The sequence below is a fragment of the Lissotriton vulgaris genome, chromosome 5, assembly GCF_964263255.1.
Source record: "Lissotriton vulgaris chromosome 5, aLisVul1.2, whole genome shotgun sequence".
NCBI lineage: Eukaryota > Metazoa > Chordata > Amphibia > Caudata > Salamandridae > Lissotriton > Lissotriton vulgaris.
The window spans coordinates 536,646,279-536,671,934 of record NC_141693.1 but is presented as its reverse complement, the minus strand read 5'-3'; the positions used below and the strand labels follow the sequence as shown (position 1 = coordinate 536,671,934).

At 46.3% G+C, this 25,656-nt stretch overlaps 1 protein-coding gene across 1 annotated transcript in view; it reads left to right on the top strand.

The window, feature by feature from the left end:
* Positions 1–25,656, top strand: part of KIF20B (kinesin family member 20B) — an 870,233-nt gene that overhangs the window by 311,552 nt on the left and 533,025 nt on the right. The window contains exon 16 of the mRNA XM_086921981.1: positions 20,150–20,354. Within this exon, the coding sequence (XP_086778107.1) occupies positions 20,150–20,354 (205 nt within the window). The remainder of the gene's footprint in view (positions 1–20,149; positions 20,355–25,656) is intronic.

Here is a 25,656-nt window from a genome sequence, read left to right as displayed (position 1 = left end):
GGAGGGAACTGAAAAAGACCTGTAATGGTGACTAGTGTCACATATTTGAATTTCTCCTTTGCTTTTACAAAATATTGCGAAAGCTGTGACACACATTGCAAGGAATGGCTCTGTAAACCAACTCAATAGTCAATGTTCGATACTCACCTACACCAGTGCCAAAGGCCATTTATGCTAGTGTGTGTGTGTGTGCGCGCTCGTGTGTGTGTGTGCTAGTGTATGTGTGCTAGTGTATGTGTGCTAGTGTATGTGTGCTAGTGTATGTGTGCTAGTGTATGTGTGCTAGTGTATGTGTGCTAGTGTGTGTGTGTGTGTGTGTGTGTGTGTGTGTGTGTGTGCGTGTGTGCGTGTGTGTGTGTGTGTGTGTGTGTGCTTGGATGAACAAGCTGGACCCAGGGAGCCTGCTCGAAGGGAAACACCTGAGAAAGGATGGGCAGCCTCGATGAAATTGACCGGTAGGTTAGTGTCTGGGAATGGACGAATGGCTGGATGAATGGATAGACTGATTCGATGAGGGGTGGGTGAATGCCTAAGAATGGATGGACCGACCTTGTGGCAAATAGATATATATTTTTGCAATTTTCTATGCGGCGCAAACGCGACCAGAGGGTATTGGAGCGCTTTACATGAGCAGCAGTTACATTACACAAGGACATATTAATGTTTGGTAGGCTCAATGGATGGGGTCAATTTGTGTGGTTGGGTTTGGCTCAATGGATGATTGAATAGGTTGGATGAATTGAACTGGAGCATGGACTGAATAGGTGAAAAATAAATGGATGGGTGATGGTTAGTGGACGGTTTTGGGTTTGTTTTTCAGATGGATGGAGAAGTGAAGGAATTGGTGTGTGAGTAGATGGATGGATTGGATGACTGAGGTGAACTGATAAGTTGGTTGGTTTGAATGGGTTTGAATGGATAGTTGAATGTGCAGAGTGGATTAGTGATGAATGGATGAGTAGCGATTGGATTTGAGTGGGTTGGTGTGATGGGTAGTTGGTGGCTGGATGAATGGGTAAATGGATGGGTGAGCTGATGGAATCCTGGACTGACTGTTCAGACCAGACTGTGGGCTTTCTCCATCCTCTGATGCATGGCTAATATTTCTGTGCGTTTCAAGTTTCCTGGTAGACTTAATGAAATATTCCAATACTATTAGTATTACGTTCATTGTAAAGCATACATTTTAACATGTTAGTACAGTACTTTATATAAAGACTATGCTTATTTCTTATGCCTAACAGATGCAGCTTCAGAAAAGGGTATTTTCCATTCTCACTTTAGTTCCGAACCTTAATCAACAATCGCCCCAGACATTAGCACCCATCTGTAGAAAGATCAGAGCTGCGGGCACCATGTGCCAGAGTGTAGTAGGCACGTGACTGCACTTGCAGTGCAGAATAAGTTCCTGCACGCGAGCATGGACGGTCTGAGCTCTGCCTTCTTACACTGCACTCAGTAGTAGCCCCAGGTTGAAGTTGAGAATCCAACAAACACATTGTTATTTGGAGGGAGATGCACAGTAATAGGCAGTATGTTTACCTATATTGTGATCATGTCTGATCCTATTCCAATCAAGTATGGTTTACTGCATTCTGTTGTACAAATATGCAATGCTTTGCTTTTCCCTTCGCTAGGTTGGGTCTCTGGTGTCGCATGTTTGAATTTCTCCTTTGCTTTTACAAAATATTGCGAAAGATGTGACACACATTGCAAGGAATGGCTCTGTAAACCAACTCAATAGTCAATGTTCGATACTCGCCTACACCAGTGCCAAAGGCCATTTATGACTATGTCTTTTCAACATTCCATGTGCGTTGTTGACTTAAGGCTAACGTGCAAACATTGGTCAAGGCATTGTATTGTCTGTACTTCCCACTCTCACCTGTTCACAGTAACAGCCTGCTGTTCATGGTGGGCCACGAACATTATCAGTTCATTGTGCTCACTTTTGGGCTACCAGTCACCCTAGGGTTTTCGCCGTGGTGATGGCGGTAGTTGCAGCACATCTGCAGAGGTCGGGGGTTTCAGTCTACCCCAACCTCGCCAACTTACTTTTGAAGGTGGGCTAGCCCCAGGCAGTTGTCTCCCTCCAGACTATGGCAGACCTTGTGCATTCGCTGGGAATCACAATAAGCGTGCAGAAGTCACAACTGACTTCCTTTCAGATGCTCCCTTTCATCGGATCTGTTCTGGATTTAGATACGTTTTGGGCCTAGCCTCCAGAATTGTAGTCCATTATATTGAGGCTATGATTCTGATCATTTAACCTCTATACTGAGTTTTGGTGAGACAGACTCTGCCTCTTGGGCCTCATGACCTTCTGCATCCTGCTTGTAACACATACCCGCTGGCATATGCAGGCTCTGCTTGAGACCTGAAGTTCCAGTGGTTGCAGCATCAGGGCGATATCTCCAACCTGGTCTAGATATCGGAGGGAACTGAAAAAGATCTGTAATGGTGACTAGTGGACTGTGATTGGTTCATCGGTTGACCCTGCTACTCTCCCCAACAAGAACTGACTGTAGTGACTGATGTATCTCTCCTGGGCTGGGCCAGCAATCTGGGAGAGGTGGTGATAAGAGGACTCTGGTCTCAGGCGGAGTCTCCCCCCCCCCCATATCAACTTACTGGAGTTGAGTTATCTGACTTGCATTGAAAGCCTTTATTTTATTTCTTCTGTCAAGGGAAGGCTAGTTCAGACGTGTATCGACAACGCCACTGCCTTATGGTATTGCAACAATCAGGCCCTGTGTCTCTGAACATGGCTGGAATATTGAGGCATTTCCCTGGTGGTTTAACATCTGGCGGACTCCTTGAACCCTAGAGCGGATTAACTATGCCTAACTCATCACGAATCGTAGCTCCATATGGAGGTGGTGTGAGAAGTTGGCCTGATATATGATGTTTCCAATTCTGGAACCACCTTGTATCAGTCCAAACGATCCCTTATGGTGTCTGGTTGTAAGTCAACCTTATAGACCAGCTATCTTAATGGTAGCATAGACTAAGCAGCCTTAAAGGCTAAACTCAAGAGGTCGTGTTAAGCGAGCTGTTTTACCAATCACAATCCTGTAATATCAAATGAAAGGACACCACACAAGTATATATTATAAAAATATGTGTTTATTTCTAAAATAATACCCAGTACTCTTTATGAGCAAAGGGGCACAAGCATTAAATCAAAAGCACAGTATAACATACAAAGTTGCACAATTATGGATGAGGGCAGGTGGCCATTCAAACCATATATTAAGAAAGTGGTATAAGATACCAATCGAACAGTGGTTAGGCCTAGGGCCTAGGGAATCGCTGGGAGCAATCGGGACAAGCAATGCTGAAGTCGGGAAAAGCCCGCAGCATTCGGGTGCAGCGCTTAAAGCACACGCATGCACCAATGCAAAGTCAATGGTGCGTAAAAGTTACACAGAGTTTAAGGATACTTCCGCTGAACCTAGAAGGACAAAACTTTAGACACAGACCCTAGATGTGTGTACCAGTGTGCGAACACCGGCGTTGCTGAGTTACCTCACCCACAGGAAGCGGGTGCATAGGGTCGAAGTGGCGTCGGGTTTCATCACGCAGGTTGTTGGTGCTTGAAGCTGAAGATGCTGCAGGCGATGTGAAGGAGAAGTGTCCGGTGTGATCCAAGGGTGGATCAGAGTAGAAAAGTACCTGAAAGCAGAGGGGACAGAGTCTGGGTCACTCAGCAGTGACCAGGGTGGAACCAGGACGGAACCAGGCAATGTCGGGCGCAATCAGGTGGTTGTCGAGGAGCCTCTCTCCGCTCCCACGTGGGCTCTGGGGCATCTGCGACGTCCAGGAGCAGGTCACAAGCTGTCCCACGCAGGCTCCCACAGTCGGCGCTGTCGGCTTCAAGATCAGAGCAAACAACACTTAGCAAGAGCAATCCACGCAGGACTGGAAGATTGCTTCTCACTCGGACCAGGAGTGTCAGAGCGGGTGCTCCTTTTCAGAGGAGCTGGTGCAAGTCTGGAGCAACCAGAATCGCAAGTCTTATTTAGGTTTTCGGCAGCACAAGGGCCACAAGCCAGCTGGCAAGTGACCGGGCCAACGTGTCGAGCCAAAGAAAGCAGAAGGGCCCCACGCAGCACTCGTCGAGTGTAGAGGGGTGAGCTTCGGTGCAAAAGTGGCTCAGGGTTGGGGCTTCTCAAACCCTGGTGTACAGCTTCGAGGGTCACTCGTGGGCTGCACGGTCAGCGTCTCGTGGTCTTTTCAAGATGACGTGCCCCACGCTTCCGGTCGCCTCCACGGGTCTCAGCTCTGCAGGGACTGTGGATCGGGCTGTAAGAAGGCAGGCAAGCTTGATCTCATCGATCTCTGTCGCTCGAGTTCCGGCGGGAACTGCAACAAAGCAGACGTCGAGGTGCTGAATGGTGCCTGTTTGCTCAGGGTGGTCACTCCTTGACCACAAGGAAGATTCTTCAGTCTTCTACGTTGAGTAGGATGTCGAAGGGTCCAGAGTTTCGTTTCAAATGTTTCATCAGGATAATCTGAGTGCGTTGGCAATGCTCCCATTCTTATACCAATCTAGGGGGCTGGATTACCTGCTAGGTCCCCTCCTATGGGTGGGACCCAGGAAGGGGGTGGATACACCCCTTTCCTTTGATCCAGGCCGCGCTGGGACTGGGGCTGGTCTGCCCCAGAACCGGTTTGGCCGGATTATGCAAGGGGAAGCCTTGTGCTCCCCAGGCAGTATCTGGTTTCTTTCAAACCTCCCTGCTACAATCCACTATCTCCTGTCTGGGGTAGTGTTACACCTCCCTGCGACAGGAAAGCCTTTGTCCAGGCCTCCTCTGCTGAGTTTCGGTCAGCAGCATGAGGTCAGACTCGTGTCTGTGGCAGAAGCATCCATTTTGTGGATCTGAGGCTCTTTTAAAAATCAACAGCGTTTCAGTAAAGTAACATGTCTTCCCCCTCTAAAGGGGTGGAATGCTATCCCCGTCGACAGAACTGTCGAGGGGATAGCATTCCAAATCGTATGAAACCTTACACAACATGTTTTGATAAAGCCAAACCAAAATTGCTATATAACCGCGAGGATTATAAGGCACTTAATAGTATATGGTTTGGCATTATCCCGGAACAGCTTAGAGAGTTGTTCCCAACAGCTGCAGACACGCTCAGCTCATGCCAGAGCTCCATCTCACATTAAACCACGCACTCTGACTCCAGGATTGATGAGGCCTTCCATAGGAGTGTCTCACAGGTTTATATGTGTCCAGATATAGGTTTAGATATAGGTCTACTATATCTAAGCAAGGGGTGATTACACCAACATGCCCCAGCTGAGTGATCAGCCAGTTGTGTCAATTTAAGAACCAGGCAGGGGTGGCAAAAGCTATGCTTCAGCCCCTGGTAGGCCTTTGTGGCACCTATGCCCTGAGCACCTATAGTGCATGGTACAGGGGCTGACAAGGAGTCCATTTTCCAATTGGGTTATGTACCTATATTACATGTATGTGAATTTAGAGAGAGAACAGCAGGCTGGGGGTCTGATTAGCAGGCCCACAGCCTCAGTAAGTCGAAAACCAGTGAAGCAAAAAGCAAAAATTGGGGTGACCATAGGATAGCAGACCCTACTCTCCTACAGGTGGTGTAAGGTCTCTTCAGAGAATGGGAAGAACTTTTGTTAGATCTATTCACCACTGCCTAGAATGCACAATATCAGCACTTCTGCTGCCGAGTTTCCAAGGCGACTCTTGCTTGGAGGAGTTTTCCATCTCGAGTTGAGCTCAAGCCTCCTGTAAGCCTTTCCTTAGGTAATTCTCCTACCCAGAGTTCTCATGAAGCTCAGGCACGAGCATACCCAAGTCATTCTAGTGGCTCCAGATCAGGCACGGAGAGTGTGGTATCCAGAACTCCTGAGCATGAGCTTCGGTCCTCTGGTCAGGCTGCCCCTTCAGATGGATCTACTGTCTCAGCAACAGGGCAGGGTCCTGCATCAGAACCTGCGAATGCTCCACCTTCATGTATAGAGTTTTGAGCCGCAACAGCTAACCGTTTCTGACCTTCCTCCTAAAGTGTGATGTCATTCTGGCAGCCAGGTCTCCCTCAGCCAAGACCGTATATGCCTGCTGTTGGGACAGATTTGTGACTTGGTATGTATCCAAACAGGTTGATTCCCTTTCTGCATCCTTATCTGAAGTTTTGTTTGTTCTATCCTTTGCCCTGCAATGCTTTGCTCTGAGCACGGTTAAAGAGTACCTTTCAGAATATCCGCTTTCTTGTGGTTCCAGATCACCCCTCCCTGTTCAAGTCACTGATGTGAATCATTTACTCAAGGTATTACAGCATATGTTCCCTCCAAAACTCCATCATGCACCAGGGGGGCGTCTGGGCACATAGCTGGTGCCCGACCCTGCCCCCCCCCACACCCCCCCCCCCCTCGCCATGGGAGGGCATTTGTCATTTAGACTTCCGACATTGGGGGCCATATATATATATATATATATATATATATATATATATATATATATATATATATATATATATATATATATATATATATATATATATATATATATATATATATATATATATATATATCACTGAAAAAACCATAGGTTATAGACCATATATAGTTCGGGATTAGCATTTACAAAACCTTATTTTACTCGCACAAAACCATTGAAATTCGCATATATAGTTAGTTGCACTAACTATATATCGCGCACCCGCAATCCACTGCTGATGATGTCACATATTACATCATTCATGACATGGTCAGTGACATCACTGATGACATCACTGATGACATAACTGATGACATCTCATTTGACATCACTGATGACATCTCATTTGACATTACTTATCACATCACTGATGACATCATTCATGTGATAATACGATGAACCTCTTCAGACTCTAATATAACCTTAGATACAATCAGTGTAAACAGACACTCACAGACTGTCACTCATCCATGGAGTTACTCACACACCTAGTCAGTCATGCAAAGAATCAATCACACCTCCATTTCCTCAACTATACAGTTATACACACTTTACTTATTCAAACATATACTAACACATATTTACTCTTATACAATTCCTGATACAAGTTCACAATGATCCAATGCACAGTTATTTATATATGTCAACTCTCACATGTACTGTGTTTTACATATGTACTTACTTTGACATGAAGCACTGAGAAATCCATTCAATCACCAATACACTCATGCAGACAGTCAACCGCCCATACAGCTGTTTCCACATGCACTTTTGAACCCATACATATACTGAATCAACTACTCACACATCTATGCACAGAGTCACACACCTCCCAGCCACCCACACACACACACACTCAGTCTCCCATACAAATACTTGGGCAACCAATCAATAACCCATATAGTTACTCATATAGCTACTGATCAACACCTGCAGCAGTTTACAGAACAACAGACATAATGATGCACAAATTAAGACAGTTTAGTCACTAACCCATGCACTCAGTGAGACACATTAAATCACTCTCTCATACAGTCAGTCATGCACCTACTAAATCCTTCATCCAGACACTTATACATCCACTCATTCTTCAATATGTAAGACATATTTTAACTTTACAGAAACATACAGTCACTGGGTGTTGTCATCAGTGATGTCATTTGAGATGTCATCAGTGATGTCATCAGTGATGTCACTGACCATGTCATGAATGATGTAATATGTGACATCATCAGCAGTGGATTGCGGGTGCGCGATATATAGTTAGTGCAACTAACTATATATGCGAATTTCAATGGTTTTGTGCGAGTAAATTAAGGTTTTGTAAATGCTAATCCCTAACTATATATGGTCTATAACCTATGGTTTTTTCAGTGAATTTTCAAGGTTTTGTAAATGCTAATTCCTAACTATATATGGTCTATAACCTATGGTTTTTTCAGTGAATTTCAATGGTTTTTTAATAGCAAATATCAAAAGCTGTAAAATGTCAAGTACGTGGTAGGTAAAAACATTTTCGTATTTATGCACGCTGATGTGCTTTGAACGCTGCCCCCCCCCCCCCCCCTTCCCCCGCCCTCCTCTTTTCTTTTAGGAGTATTCTCTCTTTGCAGATAGTGAAGGGTAGGTAACCTAAGCCTTTGCCCCCGTTGTAATCCGTCGTGCCTGCTTCTCTCTCCATTTGATTGTTATCCAAGCATTTACTGTTTTAGAATTGGTTCTCTTTGGTTCATTCTCTATTTACAAACAAGCACAGAGTCGCAATACTCTGTTTAGTCTTTGCAAATAGTGAAAAATCGTTTAAAAAAACAAAAGGAATCGAGCAAAATCAGTAGGCCACTAATGGGATCTCTTTTTGACCTCGCTAAAATAGAAACATTAGGAACAACCCCTCATGAGAAATACGAAACTAGTGAGATGAACTGAGCTCGACGACATGATGGCTGCAAGACAGCTCGGCTCCGCCACCCACCCCGCCCAAATTCGATCAGTTCCGGTGGAGCCCCAACGTGACCCGGTAGAGAAGAACTTGCCCTCCCCTCTTTGACTGAAGGTTCTTGTTGCCTGTCCCTTCTGTTGTCATTTAACAGAACTTTTTGGACTACTGAAAGGGGTTGTGTTCCGACCGCTGGTTGGTGGAGACATTTTGACTATATTCTGGACCTGCGTTGTCGCGTAATGCGTCATAAGACGCGCCGCGTTAGCGCACCCGGAAGTACTCCGGTGCGCGAGGCGCAGCTTCCCGGAAGCGATGCAGAGCGCGGCGCGCAGCGCGTAACGTAAGCATAACAGGTCATGTGACTTGTTAATAAAACTTTTCATTGGTTCATTTTACTTTTGTTATTCTAATGATGAAAGGCTTGGTCATATGACCTAAAAATAACGCTTTTCATTGCTTTCGAACATTTTTTTTTCTTAAACATATATGTTATAATGTTCCAGGCTAATGTATTTTCCCGGAAAATTTACAACTGTCCTGCAAGTAAAATATATTCCTTTTTCGAGAAAAAGGGCGTTTCTTCGTCCCATGAGGGAGCCATTGAGCAAAAGAGGCTCGGCCTACTGTCTTAGTCGCTGATAGGCCTGAATATCAGATTCTTATCGATCACTTTATGTTGCAGGAGTAGAAAACACAACAGCCCTTGACCATTTATCTTTACTGCGTTCCTGCGTATTATACCTTTAATCAGTCATGTAATTGGACTGCTTTATTTCACTTGCCTTTTACTGATTCGAAAACAGTGGCTATTATTCAAAACTTTACCAATGTAAGTACTACTACCATGTTTTGTTTTAAAAACCTTTATTGTGAAAATGTCAGTATACAAATACGGGCCTATAACCACGTGGGCCGGCCACGGAGCAAACTGGAATCGTATATAATGAGGGGACATTTACACTGTAGAACAAAGTAACGGGCGACCCATTAGGTTGCAAGAACTAAGGTGTCTAACATTTGCGGAATCGGTGGACGTACATTTTATAATTAAAGTACGACAGGTACAGTTACAATAAAATTATCTAGATATACATTTGCGGGCAAGTACCATGGGTGACGTTAATTCGAACTTTCAATAGTACAGTAATCAATAACACATCCGAACTTAATATCAATAGGGATGTCCAAATGTTCAATCAATTCTCGTCCCCGCCCGCCATGTGCTTCAAAACTGCATACGTATCTCGTGATATCAAGGTTGGGCAACCAGTACACAACAAGGAGTTACGAGTCCCATTTATACCGGCGCCATTTTGGGCGAGGCCTGGCAGGTCCAGGATATAATCAAAATGTCTCCACCAACCAGCGGTCGAACCAGAATACCTTTCGGCAGTCCAAAGAGGTTCCGTTAAATGACAACAGAAGAGATAGGCAACAAGAACCATCAGTCAAAAGAGGGGACGCTTTCGTGAATGGGGCCCATGCCCTAGCAGGCAAGCGTCCGAGTTCCAAGGTGTCCCAGAGCCATTTTAGTGGACCAGGCCCAAATCCAAAGAGCTGGCCACCATTTTGAGAGTCCTGTTGCAGCCGGCTATCGCTGCACCACAAGAGTAGCCGCAATTCAGCTAGATGGCGGGTGAGTCACTGTACCGCAAAAGCGGGCGGAACTCAGCTGGAAGGCGAGTCAAACGCTAAGAGGCGCCCCACTGCAGATGAGGTACATCCACCTGGGGAGGAGGGAGAGGCCCGTTTGCGCTGCCTCCCCCCCCCCCGGGCACCCCACGCCGTCTTTCGGCGCAGCATTGTAGGATGGCCACACCAGTGAAACTTGCTGGACACCACCTCGGTGCCATCCGGATCTCGGCGCGTTCGAGTCACTGTACCGCAAGAGCGGGAGAAATTCAGCTGGATGGCGGGTGAGTCACTGTACCGCAAGAGCGGGCAGAACTCAGCTGGAAGGCGAGTCAAACGCTAAAAGGCGCCCCACTGCAGATGATGTGCCTTCAACGATGATGGAGGCAGAAGAGGTCCGTTTACGCCGCCTCGCCCCCCCCCCCCCCCTTCCCCCCCCCCCGGGCACCCCACGCCGTCTTTCAGCGCAGCATTGTAGGATAGCCACACCAGTGAAACTTGCTGGACACCACCTCGGTGCCATCCGGATCTCGGCGCGTTGTGCTGCCTTCGGCGTACTGTAGCAGCAAAAGTAACCGCAACTCAGCTGGACACGCCGTCTTTCGGCGCAGCATTGTAGGATGGCCCTACCAGTGCGGCAACTTGCTGGACACCACCTCGGTGCCATCCCGATCTCGGCGCGTTGTGCTGCCTTCGGCCTACTGTAGCAGCAAGTGCGGGCGCAACTCTGCTGGATGGCTAGTGAAACTCTAAGGGGCGCCGCACTGCAGATCCGGTGCCTCCACCTGGGGAGGCGGAAGAGGGCCGTTCGCGCCGCCTCCCCCCGGGCACCCCACGCCGTCTTTCGGCGCAGCATTGTAGGATGGCCACACCAGTGCAACTTGCTGGACACCACCTCGGTGCCATCCGGATCTCGGCGCGTTGTGCTGCCTTCGGCCTATTCGCACATCGGTCCGCTACTGACGCCGCCTCACAGGCCAACGGATTTTGTAGGCTTTTTATAGCCCAAAGCCGCATAACAGGTCATGTGACTTGTTTATAAAACTTTTCATTGGTTCATTTTACTTTTGGTTTCCTAATGATGAAATGCTTGATCATATGACCTAAAAATAACACTTTTCATTGGATTAAAACATATTTTTTCCCCAAACGATGAAAGCCCCACCTTTTTTTTTTTTTTTCTCACTCGGCAATCCAAAAAGGTTCCGCTAGATGACAACAGAGGGGACAGGCAACAAGAACCATCACTCAAAAAAGGGGAGGGCAAGTTCTTCCCTACCGGGTCACGTTGGGGCTCCACCGGAACTCATCGAATTGAGTCTACAGTGTTTCTGGATGTTTCAGACTGAAGCTGGCGTCAGCATGAGAATTTAATAATTTTACAGAACAGTGGTTCGGAGTAGGCCTTATGCGGTCCTTTAAAGAAAACAGAGGGTGTTAGCGAGTATTTAATAAGTCGCTAGGGAGCATTGGAAGTAGGAAAAGTTTGGAGTTTTTTATTTTTACTCTTTTCTCATAACAATATATAAAAATATATATACACTGTATTGCAGGTGCTCAAGTGAATAGTACGGTGCAGGACGTGACATAGGTGATCAAAGTGAACGAACTGTCACACACAACAAGGATAAAAACACACAACAATTATATACAATGGTACAAGTGAAATTCCTTGGGTAGGTCGACGGCGTTTCGATCTATATTGTTTTAGATCTTCATCAGGACAGTTGAGCCTCCTGAAACTACAGAAAATTCAATTATACTCTCTTTCTTATATGTTTTCCTACATGTTTGGATCTGACATTATTCTGGTGCTCCCGGAGAAAATTAAAATTAAAAGGGATGGATTCCCAATCATGCACATGTTCAATTTTCTATGCATGCATTTTTTGTGAGATGGAGTAGTTCGGGAGCAGATGATTTAATCTCACCCAGGTGCGCGGCGTTTATTCAGGCTTAAGTTATGCGCGCATGCATCTAAAAGAATTTGACTATTGTAAAAACATTATATACCTTGCCAGTGGAGAGGGCAAGGATGGTTATTCGTGCAATACAGCTGGGCGGATGTCGCAGCTTTTCAAGGAATCTGTGGATAATTTAATAGGCAAGGGTTGGGCTCAGTAACTGTAATCATTTAGTAGATCTTAGCGAAATGAGGGACTAAGGAATAACCATAGTTGCTTATTAATCCAAAGACTTACATAAACTTTTTGTTAGATTCCAGGCTTTTATTGGGGAATTCAAGTGGCGATTGTTTACTTCTATGTAGGGAAAAACCTACTTGAGCTTGTAAAATAAGAGAAAGAAATAAAAGTTATTGGGACTCTAGGTGTATTACTAGCCATAGTTAGAGGGAAGAGGGGGTATTTACTTACAAAAAAATTAGGTCAGAACATAATCATTATCGCTGCCAAAAGCGCATACGTCGCTATGGTAGGGAAAAGTGCCTGAAACTGAAGAACATCAATGGTCAGGGCATGCTTTAGTTTAGTTAATAATTGTGGTGATTATGGCCACGTAACCGATGATACACTTACGCAAATAATTGTGGGTTCACACAGCGCATTCGTCACTGTGGTTGAAGGGGGCGCCTGAAACTGAAAGAACGTTACCGGTCAGTGCGCGGCGAGTACAAATCTATTAGAGCCAGCATGGCGAAAGAATGGCCGGGCGGTAGGCGATTCACTTACTTAATTGTTGCAGGTCGGTGCGGCAGGAAGGGGGTCCGAGTACCTCTTTTCAGCAGCTCACAACTGAGTGAGCGTCCCTGACTCCATTAAAAGCGTGTCGGGAATGGTGCGCGCGCAGGCCGGGAAGCGTGTCTGGGCTGAGCATGCGCGGTGGGGCTTACTCTGAGCATGTGCTTCTGATTAGTGTCGCAGCTGAATACATGCGTGGGAAGGCTGATCCTGCAATGCTTTAAGCGTCCTGAGCTGAAAACTGCTTGAAAAACGCCAATTTTTTTACAAGAATTAAATAGGAGTAAACAGGAATATTAAATACACAATTATTACAATACTGGGAAAAATATTTGTTTTGTAGAGAAAACCTTTGGCATTGGCAAGTAGATGTACATTAGTTTGTATACATTGCTTAATGGGTTCACGTGACAGTATTCCATGGTAATGTCCATTGAGTCCGACTCAGGTGCACATGTTCCATTCATCAAGGGAGTTAAGTCCTTTTTCGATTGTTTTACACAGGAAAATCCATTTGCATTCCAGGCGATTTAGTATTGTTTGCTGATTGCCTCCTCTCGCATTGGGCATCAGTTTATCAATAACCTGCCATTTTATTTCATTTTCTGAATGTCCCAGTTCAAGGTAGTGTTCCACCAGTGGAGCTGTTGTTACTTTACATCGGATCCTGCTTCTGTGTTGGGATATTCTGGTCTTTATCTGTTTGGTCGTTTGTCCGATGTATAATAGTTTGCATGGACATTCAATACAATAAATCACATTCTTAGAATTGCAATTTGTGAAAAATTTGAGATTGTGCTTAATACATCCATACTCGAATACTTTAGTGTTGGTGGTGAATTCGCATGCCATGCACTTGTTACACTTAAAATGCCCTAGTACTGGTGGAAGATTCAGCCTAGTTTCAATTGTGTTATTAGCTGTTGGATTGGAGGCTGCTCTTACCAGGTGGTCTTTTAGATTGCGACCGCGTTTAAATGAAAACAGAGGGAGCCCGGTGTTCAATTCTAAGGGATCTAATACATTCCAGTGTTTTTTAATCATTTTAGTGAGTTTGTTACTGGCTGTGTTAAAGGTGGTAACACATGTGATCTTAGATAAACTTTTCTTTGGCTGAGGTTCAAGTAAACATTCTCTGTGTGTGTACCAGGCCCTTTTCATAGCCCTTCTTACCAGTTTACGTGGGTAGCCTCTCGTAGTTAATTTTTTGCAGAGGATTTCTGCTTCAGTGAAGAAGTCTGCTTTGTATTTGCAATTTCTACTGATTCTCAGGAATTGTCCATAGGGCAATCCATCCCTCAGAGCCCTGGGGTGTGCACTATGGTATTGCAGGAGGGTATTACGTTCCGTAGGTTTTCGGAACAGTGTGGTATACAGTTGGTTTTCTTCGCATTTAATGGTCACATCAAGGTAGTCATTTTGATGTCTATTGTATGAGTATGTGAATTTGAGGTCAGTTTGGTTGGTATTCAACCATCTGCAGAAATCATTTAGTGACTCTTCTGCACCCCTCCAGATCATGAGGACATCATCGATGTATCGATGCCAAGATTTTATTTGGTTGCGAAATGGGTTTGTGTTGTTAAGGATAATGTTAGTTTCTAAATCATCCACGAAGAGAATCGCAAAGTTAGGAGCAAAAATAGCTCCCATGGAGGTGCCCTTACACTGTCTATAAAATGTGTCTTTAAATAGAAAGTAGTGTGACAGTTCGTTCACTTTGATCACCTATGTCACGTCCTGCACCGTACTATTCACTTGAGCACCTGCAATACAGTGTATATATATTTTTATATATTGTTATGAGAAAAGATTAAAAATAAAAAACTCCAAACTTTTCCTACTTCCAATGCTCCCTAGCGACTTATTAAATACTCGCTAACACCATCTGTTTTCTTTAAAGGACCGCATAAGGCCTACTCCGAACCACTGTTCTGTAAAATTATCATTCTACCCCAGGTTCTACTGTATGGGGTTCCCTTGTATATAACAAACACGGCGTCAGCATGAGAGCACCACCATCTCGTAGCTCCGTCGTGGCCATTCCGCAAGCAATCATGGCAGCCGCTCCCCACCGGAAGCCTGCGGGAGTCGGGGGCCCCCAAGACTTTTGTAGAATCTTCAAGGCTGAGGGGACGCTTTTGAGAATGGGGCCCAAGCCCTAGCAGACAAGCGTACGAGTTCCAAGGTGTCCCAGTGCCATTTTAGTGGACCAGGCCCAAATCCGAAGAGCCGGCCGCCATTTTAAGAGTCCTGTTGCAGCCGCCTATCGCTGCACCGCAAGAGTGGGCGCAATTCAACTAGATGGTGAGCAAGACGCTGTAGCCGCAAGAGCGAGCGGTAAACAGCTGAATGGCGGATGAGGCACAGTGCAGCAAAAGCGGGCGGAAAAACGTTGAATGGCAAGTGAAACGCTAAATGGGCGCCCCACTACAGCAGACGAGCCTCCACCTGGAGAGGACCGTTCACGCCCCCCCCCCCCCCCCCCCGGGGCGCCACACGCCGTTTTTCGGAGAAGCATTGTAGGATGCCAAAACCAGTGTGGCAAGTAAAGAACATCACCTGGGTGCCGTCCAGAACTCAGCGCGTTCTGCTGCCTTGGGACTATTCGCACAACAGACCGCTACTGACGAGGCACAGTGCAGCAAAAGCGGGCGGCAAGCCGCTGAATGGCAAGTGAAACGCTAAAGGGGCGCTCCATTGCAGCAGAGGAGCCTCCACCTGGGGAGGCCCGTTCACAACACTACATCCGCAGGGCTAGGTGATAGCCTGGGACCGGCCTGGACAATCAGACACAGAGGAAGAGGAGTGTCAGAGGGTGCGGTAGTGAATAGGGTGAAAGGGAGGTGTCGGGCGGGCACAGGGTGTGATTCTCAGGGAAGAGCAGCGCAGATGGGGGGAGGTTTATGGCCCATGCATAAGACAGAGAGCGGGGGTGACCAGTGCATGGGGGAGATGCTTGCGAGGGTGGGGAGCCATGCTGAGGATCGGCGGCGTGCAGAGAGTGGGTCTACTCAAGGCATCTAAAATGGCTGCCGTGCAAGACAAAAGTGTGGCATTGGAAAAAAAGCAAGATGGCGCAGACAATGTTTATCAATACAAATTAATTTCTAACAATTATTTTTAACAATATATTTACTCGCAGTGTCAAAATGGCGGTTAACACTTCCTGATTTCCTTCGAATCGAACGTTAACAGATGTCACGCAGCAAAAAAAAACAAACGCTCACGCGCAGCCGCTGGAAGACAAGTATCAACATATATGAGTCTCCTCAGCCACCCTCAGAAAACATAGGGGGTCAGGATACGTCTCCCGTACCCCCTTATACCCATTTCTCACATTGTTTTTCCTCCATCTTGTAATTTAATTAAATCGAAACACAAAATGGCGAATTCCCGATTCGCGTCCCGGTTCACTACCCGGTTCGCGAACCGGAAAGCGCTTCTACCACAAAAAATCAATATTTTTTTATTTGCCCCACGGGACCCTTTAATAACCCCAACATCATTCCTAGGGGGTCAAGAAGGGTCTACCTTGCCCCCTTTCATTAAATTCCCCCTTCGTTTTTCTCCTCCTCTTGTCTCTCGATCCTACCGAGAGACAAGATGGTGGCCGCTCCGGACTGTTTAGAATGTTGACAGACACCGGAGAGCCAATCAGCTTTGCTACGCAAATTTCCGTTTCGCGAAAAGTTCACGAACCGGAGCGCTATCCGGGACGCTGTCACAGATAGATCTGTTTTTTAAAACGTTAATTTCTCAAAATCCACTGGAGCACATATATTGAGACCCAGCAAAGGCACATCGGGCTAACAGTCCCTACAATTTTGCCAAGTTTCGTGGAAATCCATTCAGCCGTTCGAGCTAAAAGTGAGGCCAAACGCCCTATGGAAAACTCAATGTTAAAAACGCGTTTTGGGACCCCCCTTTTTTCTCGGCCCCCCATTGACGAAACCCCCCCCAATTTTCAGGGGCTGCTCAGAAACAAAATGTGCCATTTTCCTGACAATTTCAGCCGATTCCGTCCACAAACGCCAAAGTTATTAGACATAGAATTTTCAAAAGTCTCATAGAGAAAAAATCCTAACTATATATACCTACTGGCGATATATATCCAACGACGGGGAGATTGTAATTAAGAACCCACGAGGCTCAGGGGGCATTTTGGCCACTTCGAGTCCCCCGAGCAGGACTCCAACGACCTGTGCACAGTTCTTAAGAGCCCAGGAGAGGCTCAGGGCACAGTTGTTAATTCAGAGTCCCCAGAGCGGGACTCCCAACGGCCGGGGGCATTTTTTTTTCGAGCCTGCGAGGCTCCACGCAGATTGGGGCATTTCTAAGGGTAGAGGGCCGCTCCGCCAGTGCAGAAGAGACCTACAGCTGCCCAGCACTTAGTGTACAGCTGCTTCGTTTAGGCTCTTGCACCTTCTTCCTTGGCTGCCCGCGCAGCCTGCCCTGACATTTTGGACACAGGGCGTTTCAGCCCCTGAGAGGCCAGTTGGCCTGGGGGACAGTTCTGGTGTTGTGCCCTTGCGTGGGTACATGTTTTTTGCACGATGGGATTTTGGCGCAATTGTGATTACCTGCCTAATATCATTGCTGCATCATGTGTTATGTCTTTGTGCCTATACCTCTGAATGTATTGTGGTGCTTAGGAGGTTGGTTTTCCTAGTATATGTTGTACTAGAGAGCTCATGGTTCCCTGCGTGATATTTTCCTAAGGTGGTTAGGGTTGCGTAGGTGGTTCTTACCTTTTACCAGTGATTACTGGTTGTGTGCTACATTTGCTATTTGGTGCTACATTTATTACATGTTCAATGTTCTAAGCGCTATTCCTACAAGTATTCTATGTTCTACAAAGTGCTAATTCTACCAAGTGCTAGTTCTAAAAGTGCTTATTCCTGACAGTGGCTCATGTAGCCCTGTCCTGTACATATATCCCCTGTAAATACTGCCCGTGCCTGTTGGCTCATTGTAAAGTGTGTGTTTATTATCTAAAGTGTTTGGTATAATACAAAGGCTATTTTTATATATAATCTTGTGTGGAGTTTCCTTTGTGGTGGGATTTGGTTGTTGTTGCTGGGTGCGCGCGCAGACACTTAATCTACATTGCCTCTGGGATAAGCCTTACTGCTCACGTCCGGTTACCTAGAGGGTGAGCAGGGGTTATCTTTGGCGTGTAACTTCCTTTGCGCTGACTAGAGTGGTGGTTTCTGCCTGACTTTGGTGCAAGCCTTAGCCAACTGGAAATCCCATTTCTAACACATACCGTCCAAGATGCAACTTCCGAGGGCTTGCATGCTCACTCTGCCAGAGCCAAGGACTCGTCCACTGCGTTAGCTCAGGGAGTCCCTGTCCTGGACATCTGCCAGGCTGCAACGTGGTTGTCTATGAACAGGTTTACCAAACACTGCTGCGTGGACAGTCAGGTCCGTTGTGACGGGCAATTTGACCTTTTGCTCTTTCAGGACTTCCTGGTCTAAATCTGTTCGCAGACCGGCTTCTGGAGAGGTTATCTATGGGTATCTATTCTAAGATGAAGAAACTGTGGCTAGAAGGCTTTATCAGAAGAAAAAGTTACTTACCTTCAGTAACACCTTATCTGGTATAGACTCTGTAGCCATAGATTCCTTACAGACCTCCCATCCCCTGCGTGCTCTGCAAACACATTTCTCCATAAAAGGTAACCCTTATGAAGTCTTAGTGTCCGCACACTGGTACATCAGCAACATTTGTTGCTCTCTAGTTCTGGTTCGGAAAGGTTGCAAAAAGTAACTGATGTCCACTCTAGGGATGGCACCTATATTGGTGCCATACACGTCCGTTCCGGCGTGGCTGAAAGCGACTCAACCGACTTGCACACAAAGGTGCTCCTTAAAGTTTTCAGATAGTCTGATGCTTGGGGATTATCCTATGGTATGGAATTTGCGGCTGTATAAGCTCTACCAAAGTGAAATAACTTGTTTGTTTGGCCATCTTATTAGTTCCTAGTTTAGTAGATGTGCAGGAGTCCTAATCCTGAGTAATGATTCGCTTTTCGCTGGTTGTGCTTTGAAGAAATACTAGTCTCTCCATGGATCCGCATAGAACATCTTTTCTGGCACTGTTTTTCGGCTGCAACCCATGCCATTGAAATTTAGCTGGATGCTTTGTTGTGACTCATGAGTTTGTATTTCGATGAGTGAGCAATAAGTTCACCACAATATTTTATGGCAATTGAATGACTCATTCTGTTTCGTGGCCTGTGGGGACATTGTAGTTTTCAATTTACTTAGCATGAGCACGTTGCAGCTTGCCTGCTGCTTTTTCGCACTTTACTACACATCTTTATTTTTGCAACATTTTAATCGCTTTCACATGAGAACTTATTGCTGTGTTCACACTGTGCACGTTCCTGGGATTTTGACTGAACATTATGTGCAAGGTCAAACAACAATGCCCCTTGTTGTTTTGTTCTGGCCAGACCTTAGCCCTTATACAAAACATACTCATGCAGCTGTTGTTTGGACATCATACTTTGGTTTTTAGTAGGGTACACAAATTAGGTGGGACACACTTGGAGAGGGACATTTCCAGGGAGAAGAGCGAGACAGCACCTGTAATGTATATCTACCATCTATAGGCTGAAGCATGGGGTCTGCTGACAAAGCCCAGTGATCTTCTATTATATAATTACATTGCTTCTTAGCAAGGAGATGGAGGATAGTCTCCACTGTCTTTTTATGATGACATCTTCCTTCATGATTTATAGACTGGTTGCTATGCTGACCATATTTAACACTGGCTGCTCACGATATTCCTCCCCTGTGCTGGGAGTTAATAAAGATGGGTGTGGTCATGACGAGCTCAGCTCGTCATGAGCACACGAGCACTGTGCCTCATGACGAGCTGAGCTCGTCATGAGCACCGAAGGGGTCATAGTATGCTTTTTCCTACTTGTCGTGGCATGTATACTGAATGTTAGGGCATGTTAATTTTCAACTGTTTAGTGTCTCAGTCAGATCTTACTGTGGACGAGTACAAGAGTGAGCTAAAGGATGTGTCTTGTTTCGCAATTCCTGAGAGATCTGGGAGTGTTGTGTTCTGGGGTGTTTAATCATTTGTTTCTCTGAGTGAGTAGGAGCGCTAGTGACACTATAGCTAGCCAGTCCTAGGCTCATGTGTACTAAGGTGGTGGGATGACTGTCCCCATATACCAAGGTCCTATAATCCTGCGCATAGTTCTGTTTTTGTGCAGAATCCTTGCAACAATTCTGGAACTCCTTCTGTGTGGCATTATTCAATGTGGATTCTTAAGACCATCATCTGTTGACATAGCGCGTGTTCGTCTGAATAGCCATTGTGGATTTCCAAACGTTGCCAGCCCCAATTTTTCTGATATTTTCTCTGTTTTCTTTTTCTAGAATGAAGATGGAAGTTTACGTATTGAAGCATTTATTGATTCAATGCAGGAAGACTTGGTGTGTATTAAGGAGCGGGCATTAGCTGCTCACTTGCACATTAAGGCACTTCCTGGAGGTGAGGAGATAAAGCTTTTAGAACAAAGACTTGCTCAGCTTACTTCGGAACTTTCACAGTCTCAAGAAGAACTAAAGAAAAAAACCAAAGGTGATTTCAAATTTTTTTCCCCAGTCCAGTGTTTTTTCATTTCCAGCCTGAAAAATGTGTGATGGAGCTACCCGTAGTGAAATTTTGATGCATGCATGTTGTAAACATGTCATTTTTTGGGCTCATTGTGACTGGAGATGGATACATTGTTGCCCACCCTAGGAAAAAAACTGGGAAATATGTTCCTCAGCGCAAATTTTTCTTAATGCTCCAATCCAGGTAGTGAGTATGCAATGGTGCCTTTTCTGCCTGTTTGTGTAGCAGGCACCTTGCATGATGTTTCATCTTACTATTTTTAGAGAATGGGTAAGTTTCCTTTTGAGGTCATTTATCTAATTGATCAATTTTAAAATGGGACTTTCATATAGTAATTTCTAGATATTTTATTGGGGTTCTCCAGATATCAATGCACCAGAGATGCTTCCTTTACAATTCTCCTTTTTTGCAGCCAACTAGAGGGTTCTGCGCTTTTCAGTTACATACGATTGCCATGTCCTAGTAATTCCACTTGTTGCCAAAGATTTTTCTCCGGGGTCCTGGCCTTCTTGATTGCTGTTCTCCATGCTTTTGGAAAGCCTGGTAGGCCAAAACCATTATTTAGATAAGTGGCTAGTTCAGAGTGTTTGCATTCTCCAGGTTCACTTATACTGCTTAATAGCAAAGTCTCAATTGGACCTGATAAAGGCTTATTATTTCCTGAGGCTCTGTTCGTAAAGTTTTTTGGCAACGCTTTACTTTCCTATCAGCCTTTAAAACTCCAATCTTATTCTTGCTGCATTCTCTTGGGAAAGTCTGCTTGGGTACATCAGTGACTGTAGTTGCTTACAAACATAGATTACTGTGTTATGTACCTTGGATCAGATTGTACCAGAGTCTCATTGGCAGATGTTCTGCCACAGTGAGATCGAGACTGTTTGAAATATGATGTTAGGATTCCAGGTTTCCTCTTAGATATCTTATCTTAACAGGGCCATTTATGCACATTGTACTACCTAGTTGTAACTCTAGTTTTGTGAGAATGTGGGACGAGTGGTTCACTGGTGAATGGTGGGATCCATTTGTGCGTACTCTGCACTGATCAGAATTATGGTTTACTTTGTCTGCATGCATGTGCATCCTGCTACTCCTCCTTAGACCACTGACATTGATCCAGCTTCAGTAAAACCTATGTAGTTAAATCTCACCATCCCCCTATTTCCTGTGTTATCTGCATCTCTTAGCAATGAAATTGGATGCAAGCTTCAGTCTGGCGCGCATAGACCTAACACCTGGGCCCGATTGAACATGTCCGAAAGTGGCCTCTTGGCTCAGACACCCTTAAAATCTGTGGTCAACAAAAATATTAAGTTCAGAGTGTTCCTCTAAGGCCAACTGGTTGCTCCTGAACTCCTGCCTTGGCCACCAGAATGGAACAAATGGTGGAATTTTAGCTAATACTTGATTCATGGCCATGAGGTTGCCACATAGGCCTTTAAAAGTATTTCGGTAAGAGTGCCTCTGATTATCCCTTAGTTGACCTCCGTCATGCCTGATCGGATAAAATTGTCTGTTGGGTCAACCTTAACAAAAATATAACTCTTGCCTCTGAGGAGCTGTGAATGTGCTGGTTCAGATCCTGATCCCAGAAGAATCTGACACTTCTTAGTTCTCATTACATAGTTTAGTTTTAACTCTTTTATTATTTTTCCTATTAGAGTAATTCTAATTCTATTAACAAAAGCATCGTGTCTATTGAGTCTTTTGAGTGTTCATTGGTGTCATACCGAATCTGAGTTTCTAAACCCTTTCATCTTGTGGAGTAAGCTTTCACTGTGCAACCTCTAGGCAGTAAGTTGACTGTCATCTTGGAATGCACCAGTGTTATGGTCCAGGCACTTGTGGTAAATTCTTCTTTGCAATTATGCAGCCCAGTAGTAAGACTGCTAAGGAATGTAAAATTTCCAACCATACTGAAGGGAAGTTTAAATTCTGTTAAGGAGGCGAGGATTATGCTGAACTCTTCCTTTATTTTCCACTGAGCAGCCTTATCAATGTGTCAAAACATAAAGCGTACAAATCCTATGAGTCATTACGTTAGAACCAGTAATATTCCTGTTGGACAGGCCTCAGGGAAGGCCCGCTCCCTCCCCGCACGACGGGGACCGGACCCCTGCTCTCCTTGTATCCCCGACAAGAACTATCCCGGCAACCCACCGAGGAAACCCGCAACCCGTCCCCAACGGGACTCCAGCTCCTGAACTCTCCCGTATCGGCTGGTCCGGGCCCCTGTCAGCACCATGGCCCCGGCCCAGCCGCCATCTTTGGACACTGCATCACGAGGCCGCGTGGACTCGGCTCGACCCCAACCCTGGGCCTGGCCAGGCCCCGACATTGAGGCACCACCATCCACCCAGGAGGTGAAGAGACCACTTGGCAGGTCAATGGGAGAGGGAGTGTCAACGGCTCTCCTCCGCCAGGTGTCCATCGCCCCCGGCCTCCCCGGGCGCTGGCTCCACCCCCCTGCTGGGTGTCTGGACTCCCTCATCCCGGACCTCCCGACCTCCAAGTGCGAGGGTCCGGACATCAAAGGAGTCCAGACCTATAACTGGGGCAGCTCCAGAGCAGGAAGGCAGTTGTATCCTGGAGTCGAGAGACACCGAGAAGAACTCATCCTTGACGGACTGCTGGCGCTGCCACAGCCCTGCCTTGTGAACCATCTCTGAAGCCTGCTGGCGCTGCCGCGGCCCTCTGCAACGTGCACCTTCGTCTTGGCCTGCCGGCGCTGCCGCGGCCCTTCCTCGTGAACCATCGCCTTGGCCTGCTGGCGCTGCCGCGGCCCCTCTGCAACGTGAACCATCGTCCTAGCCTGCTGGCGCTGCCGCGGTCCTCCTCGTTGACAAGCATTCGTCCTGGCCTGCTGGCGCTGCCGCGGCCCTCCTTGCCGAGAACTTCCATCCTAGCCTGCTCGCGCTGCCGCGGCCCTCCTTGCCGAGACCTTTCATCCTAGCCTGCTGGCGCTGCCGCGGCCCGACTTTGCAGACCCCTAAGCTCGAGGATTGTGAGCTCCTTCTTGCCGCCCCTGTACCAGACCGGTACCAAGACTGTCCCGCTACCCCTTTTCCCTACAGAGACTAGAATTGGGAGGATCCTCGTGTCCTGCCCCCACTGTATCGTTGATAACCTTGCCTCAAGAATCTTATATAAAGTGTGTAGACCTCATCCTTGTGTGGTGTCCATCTGTGGGGGGAAGTTACTTGTCTGTACGATCGCCGGAGACGGCCCTCATCGGAGGCCTCTCCCCCTGTACTCGGCCGACCCTCCGGGTCCCCGTCTAACAATTCCAAGTGATAGTCCCATATAAACAGCAGCAAGGAACAGCGCTTCCTCTTTCTTTGGGCGAAACAAGTTATCCTATTTTCTGATTAATGATCTTGCTTCTTATCCGACCCTGCGAAGGCTAAGAGATTGCATCAGAAAAGATCAGCAGAGCTAACAGAAGGTATAATCACAGCATACAATGGATTTAAATCTATACCATGATTGGAGTTCACTGGTTAGAGGAGGCAGACCCTGATGCAGAGATCAGACCCTGGACCAGGGTTCAATTCCCGACGCGGCAGGGTCTTGAGCTCAAAATGTCCACGGACTCGATAATTCTCGCCTCGGTGCCTACTCGAATCATGGGTTCACACTCTGCAACTCTGGGCAATAGCTTGCTTAATCTCCACTACGGCCCTACCGCGATGGGATGCCCGGTCTTCACCTTGGGGATGCCCACTAGGGGTTATCTCGCAGGGAAAGCCAGGACGGGGTCCCAAAGCAAGCGCTAAGAGACCTGTCAGTGATTTGGTGCTATATAAATCGAAATTAACATAACATAACAATGGCACTAATTAGCCCTCAAAACCATCTAAGAAAACAATACATCCTGATCAATAACCAACTAAAGTCATGCCAATTTGCGAAAGGTAAATAATATACTTTTCCAACAGTTGATGGCATAGGTGCTCAGGCGGGATACAAGCAGGCAAGATGTAATGGGGTGAATAATCCTCGCCTCCTCGCCCTTAAAAGAATTTAAACTTTTCCTACATGACAGCTAGGAAATTTTACATTGTGTGTCCGGACCGGAGGCTGGGATTATTATAGTTCAAAGCTGGTGGACCAAGAGCGTGGCCATGCCTAAGATAGGCTTAAAAGTGGAGTCCGAGGACCAATCCACTGGCCTGAAAATGTCCTCTAGACTACTCCCCAACTTTCCAGTGAGCAGGCTTCTGACGCCATGGCACCCCTCGCAGAATGTGTGCCGAAGGTGGAGGTATTTATTTCAGCTACCTGCAATACCCATCTTGCAATCGTAGCAGAAGAGACCAATTTGAAAGGTTTCCTTAATGAAAGGAAAAGGTGAGATCCCAGGGGGACAATACTCCTCAGTCATTGTTTCATAAGCCTTGCGGCAGCGTACCACCTACAACTTAGGTGATCTGGAAAATCTGGATAATGCACTACTCTAGAATTGGATTGGCCAGTCTTAAAGGACACTCTTTCTGGTGAGGAAACACAAGAAGATACTTCTAGCGCTCCTACATCTGATACTTGTTTACAAGAGATCAGGCACAAAAGCATATCCAGCTTTCCCATTCTTTCCATGAAAGATACTGGTTATCCTGTCAGGAAAGTCTGAGGACAATGTTTACATCCCATAAGGAGGAATACTTTGGACGGGGAGGGAAAGTCCGTGAAATACCCCTCATCAATCCACAAACCAAGGGATGCTCACCCACCGGGATCTCATGTAGAGGAACATGACCTGTTGTGATAGCTGATTGACTGACATTAATCGAACAGTAAACTAAGCCTTTCTCTGCCAAATCTGATAAATAATTCACTACGTGAACAACACCTGCCCCCACTGGATCGTAACCCCATAGCAGACACAAACTTGACCACTTGCGCCAGGCCGATTTGTATCGGTTGACTATAGACTCTGACCATGCCTTTCGGATGAGCGAGGTTGCCCCTACCAAAAGGCCAGGTATGCCCAACGACCTCTGTAATCTTCAATTCCTTGAGGGTCAGGATCCCCTCCTGAACCAGAGGGTGCAACTTGCTCTTTTAGCTCGTCTGCAGATGAGGAGGCTGGGGTAGTCTGATTAGAAAATCTGTAGAAAGTTCCAGTAAAAATGGAAACCAGACTTGTAATAACCAAAGCAGTGTCACTAGGATCACCTCCTCTTTCTGACGTCTGATTAGATCCGTGAGCCTGGGAATCTGGGAGAAGGGGGAAAAGGTATACCCTCGAAACAGAATCCAATCCTGTAAA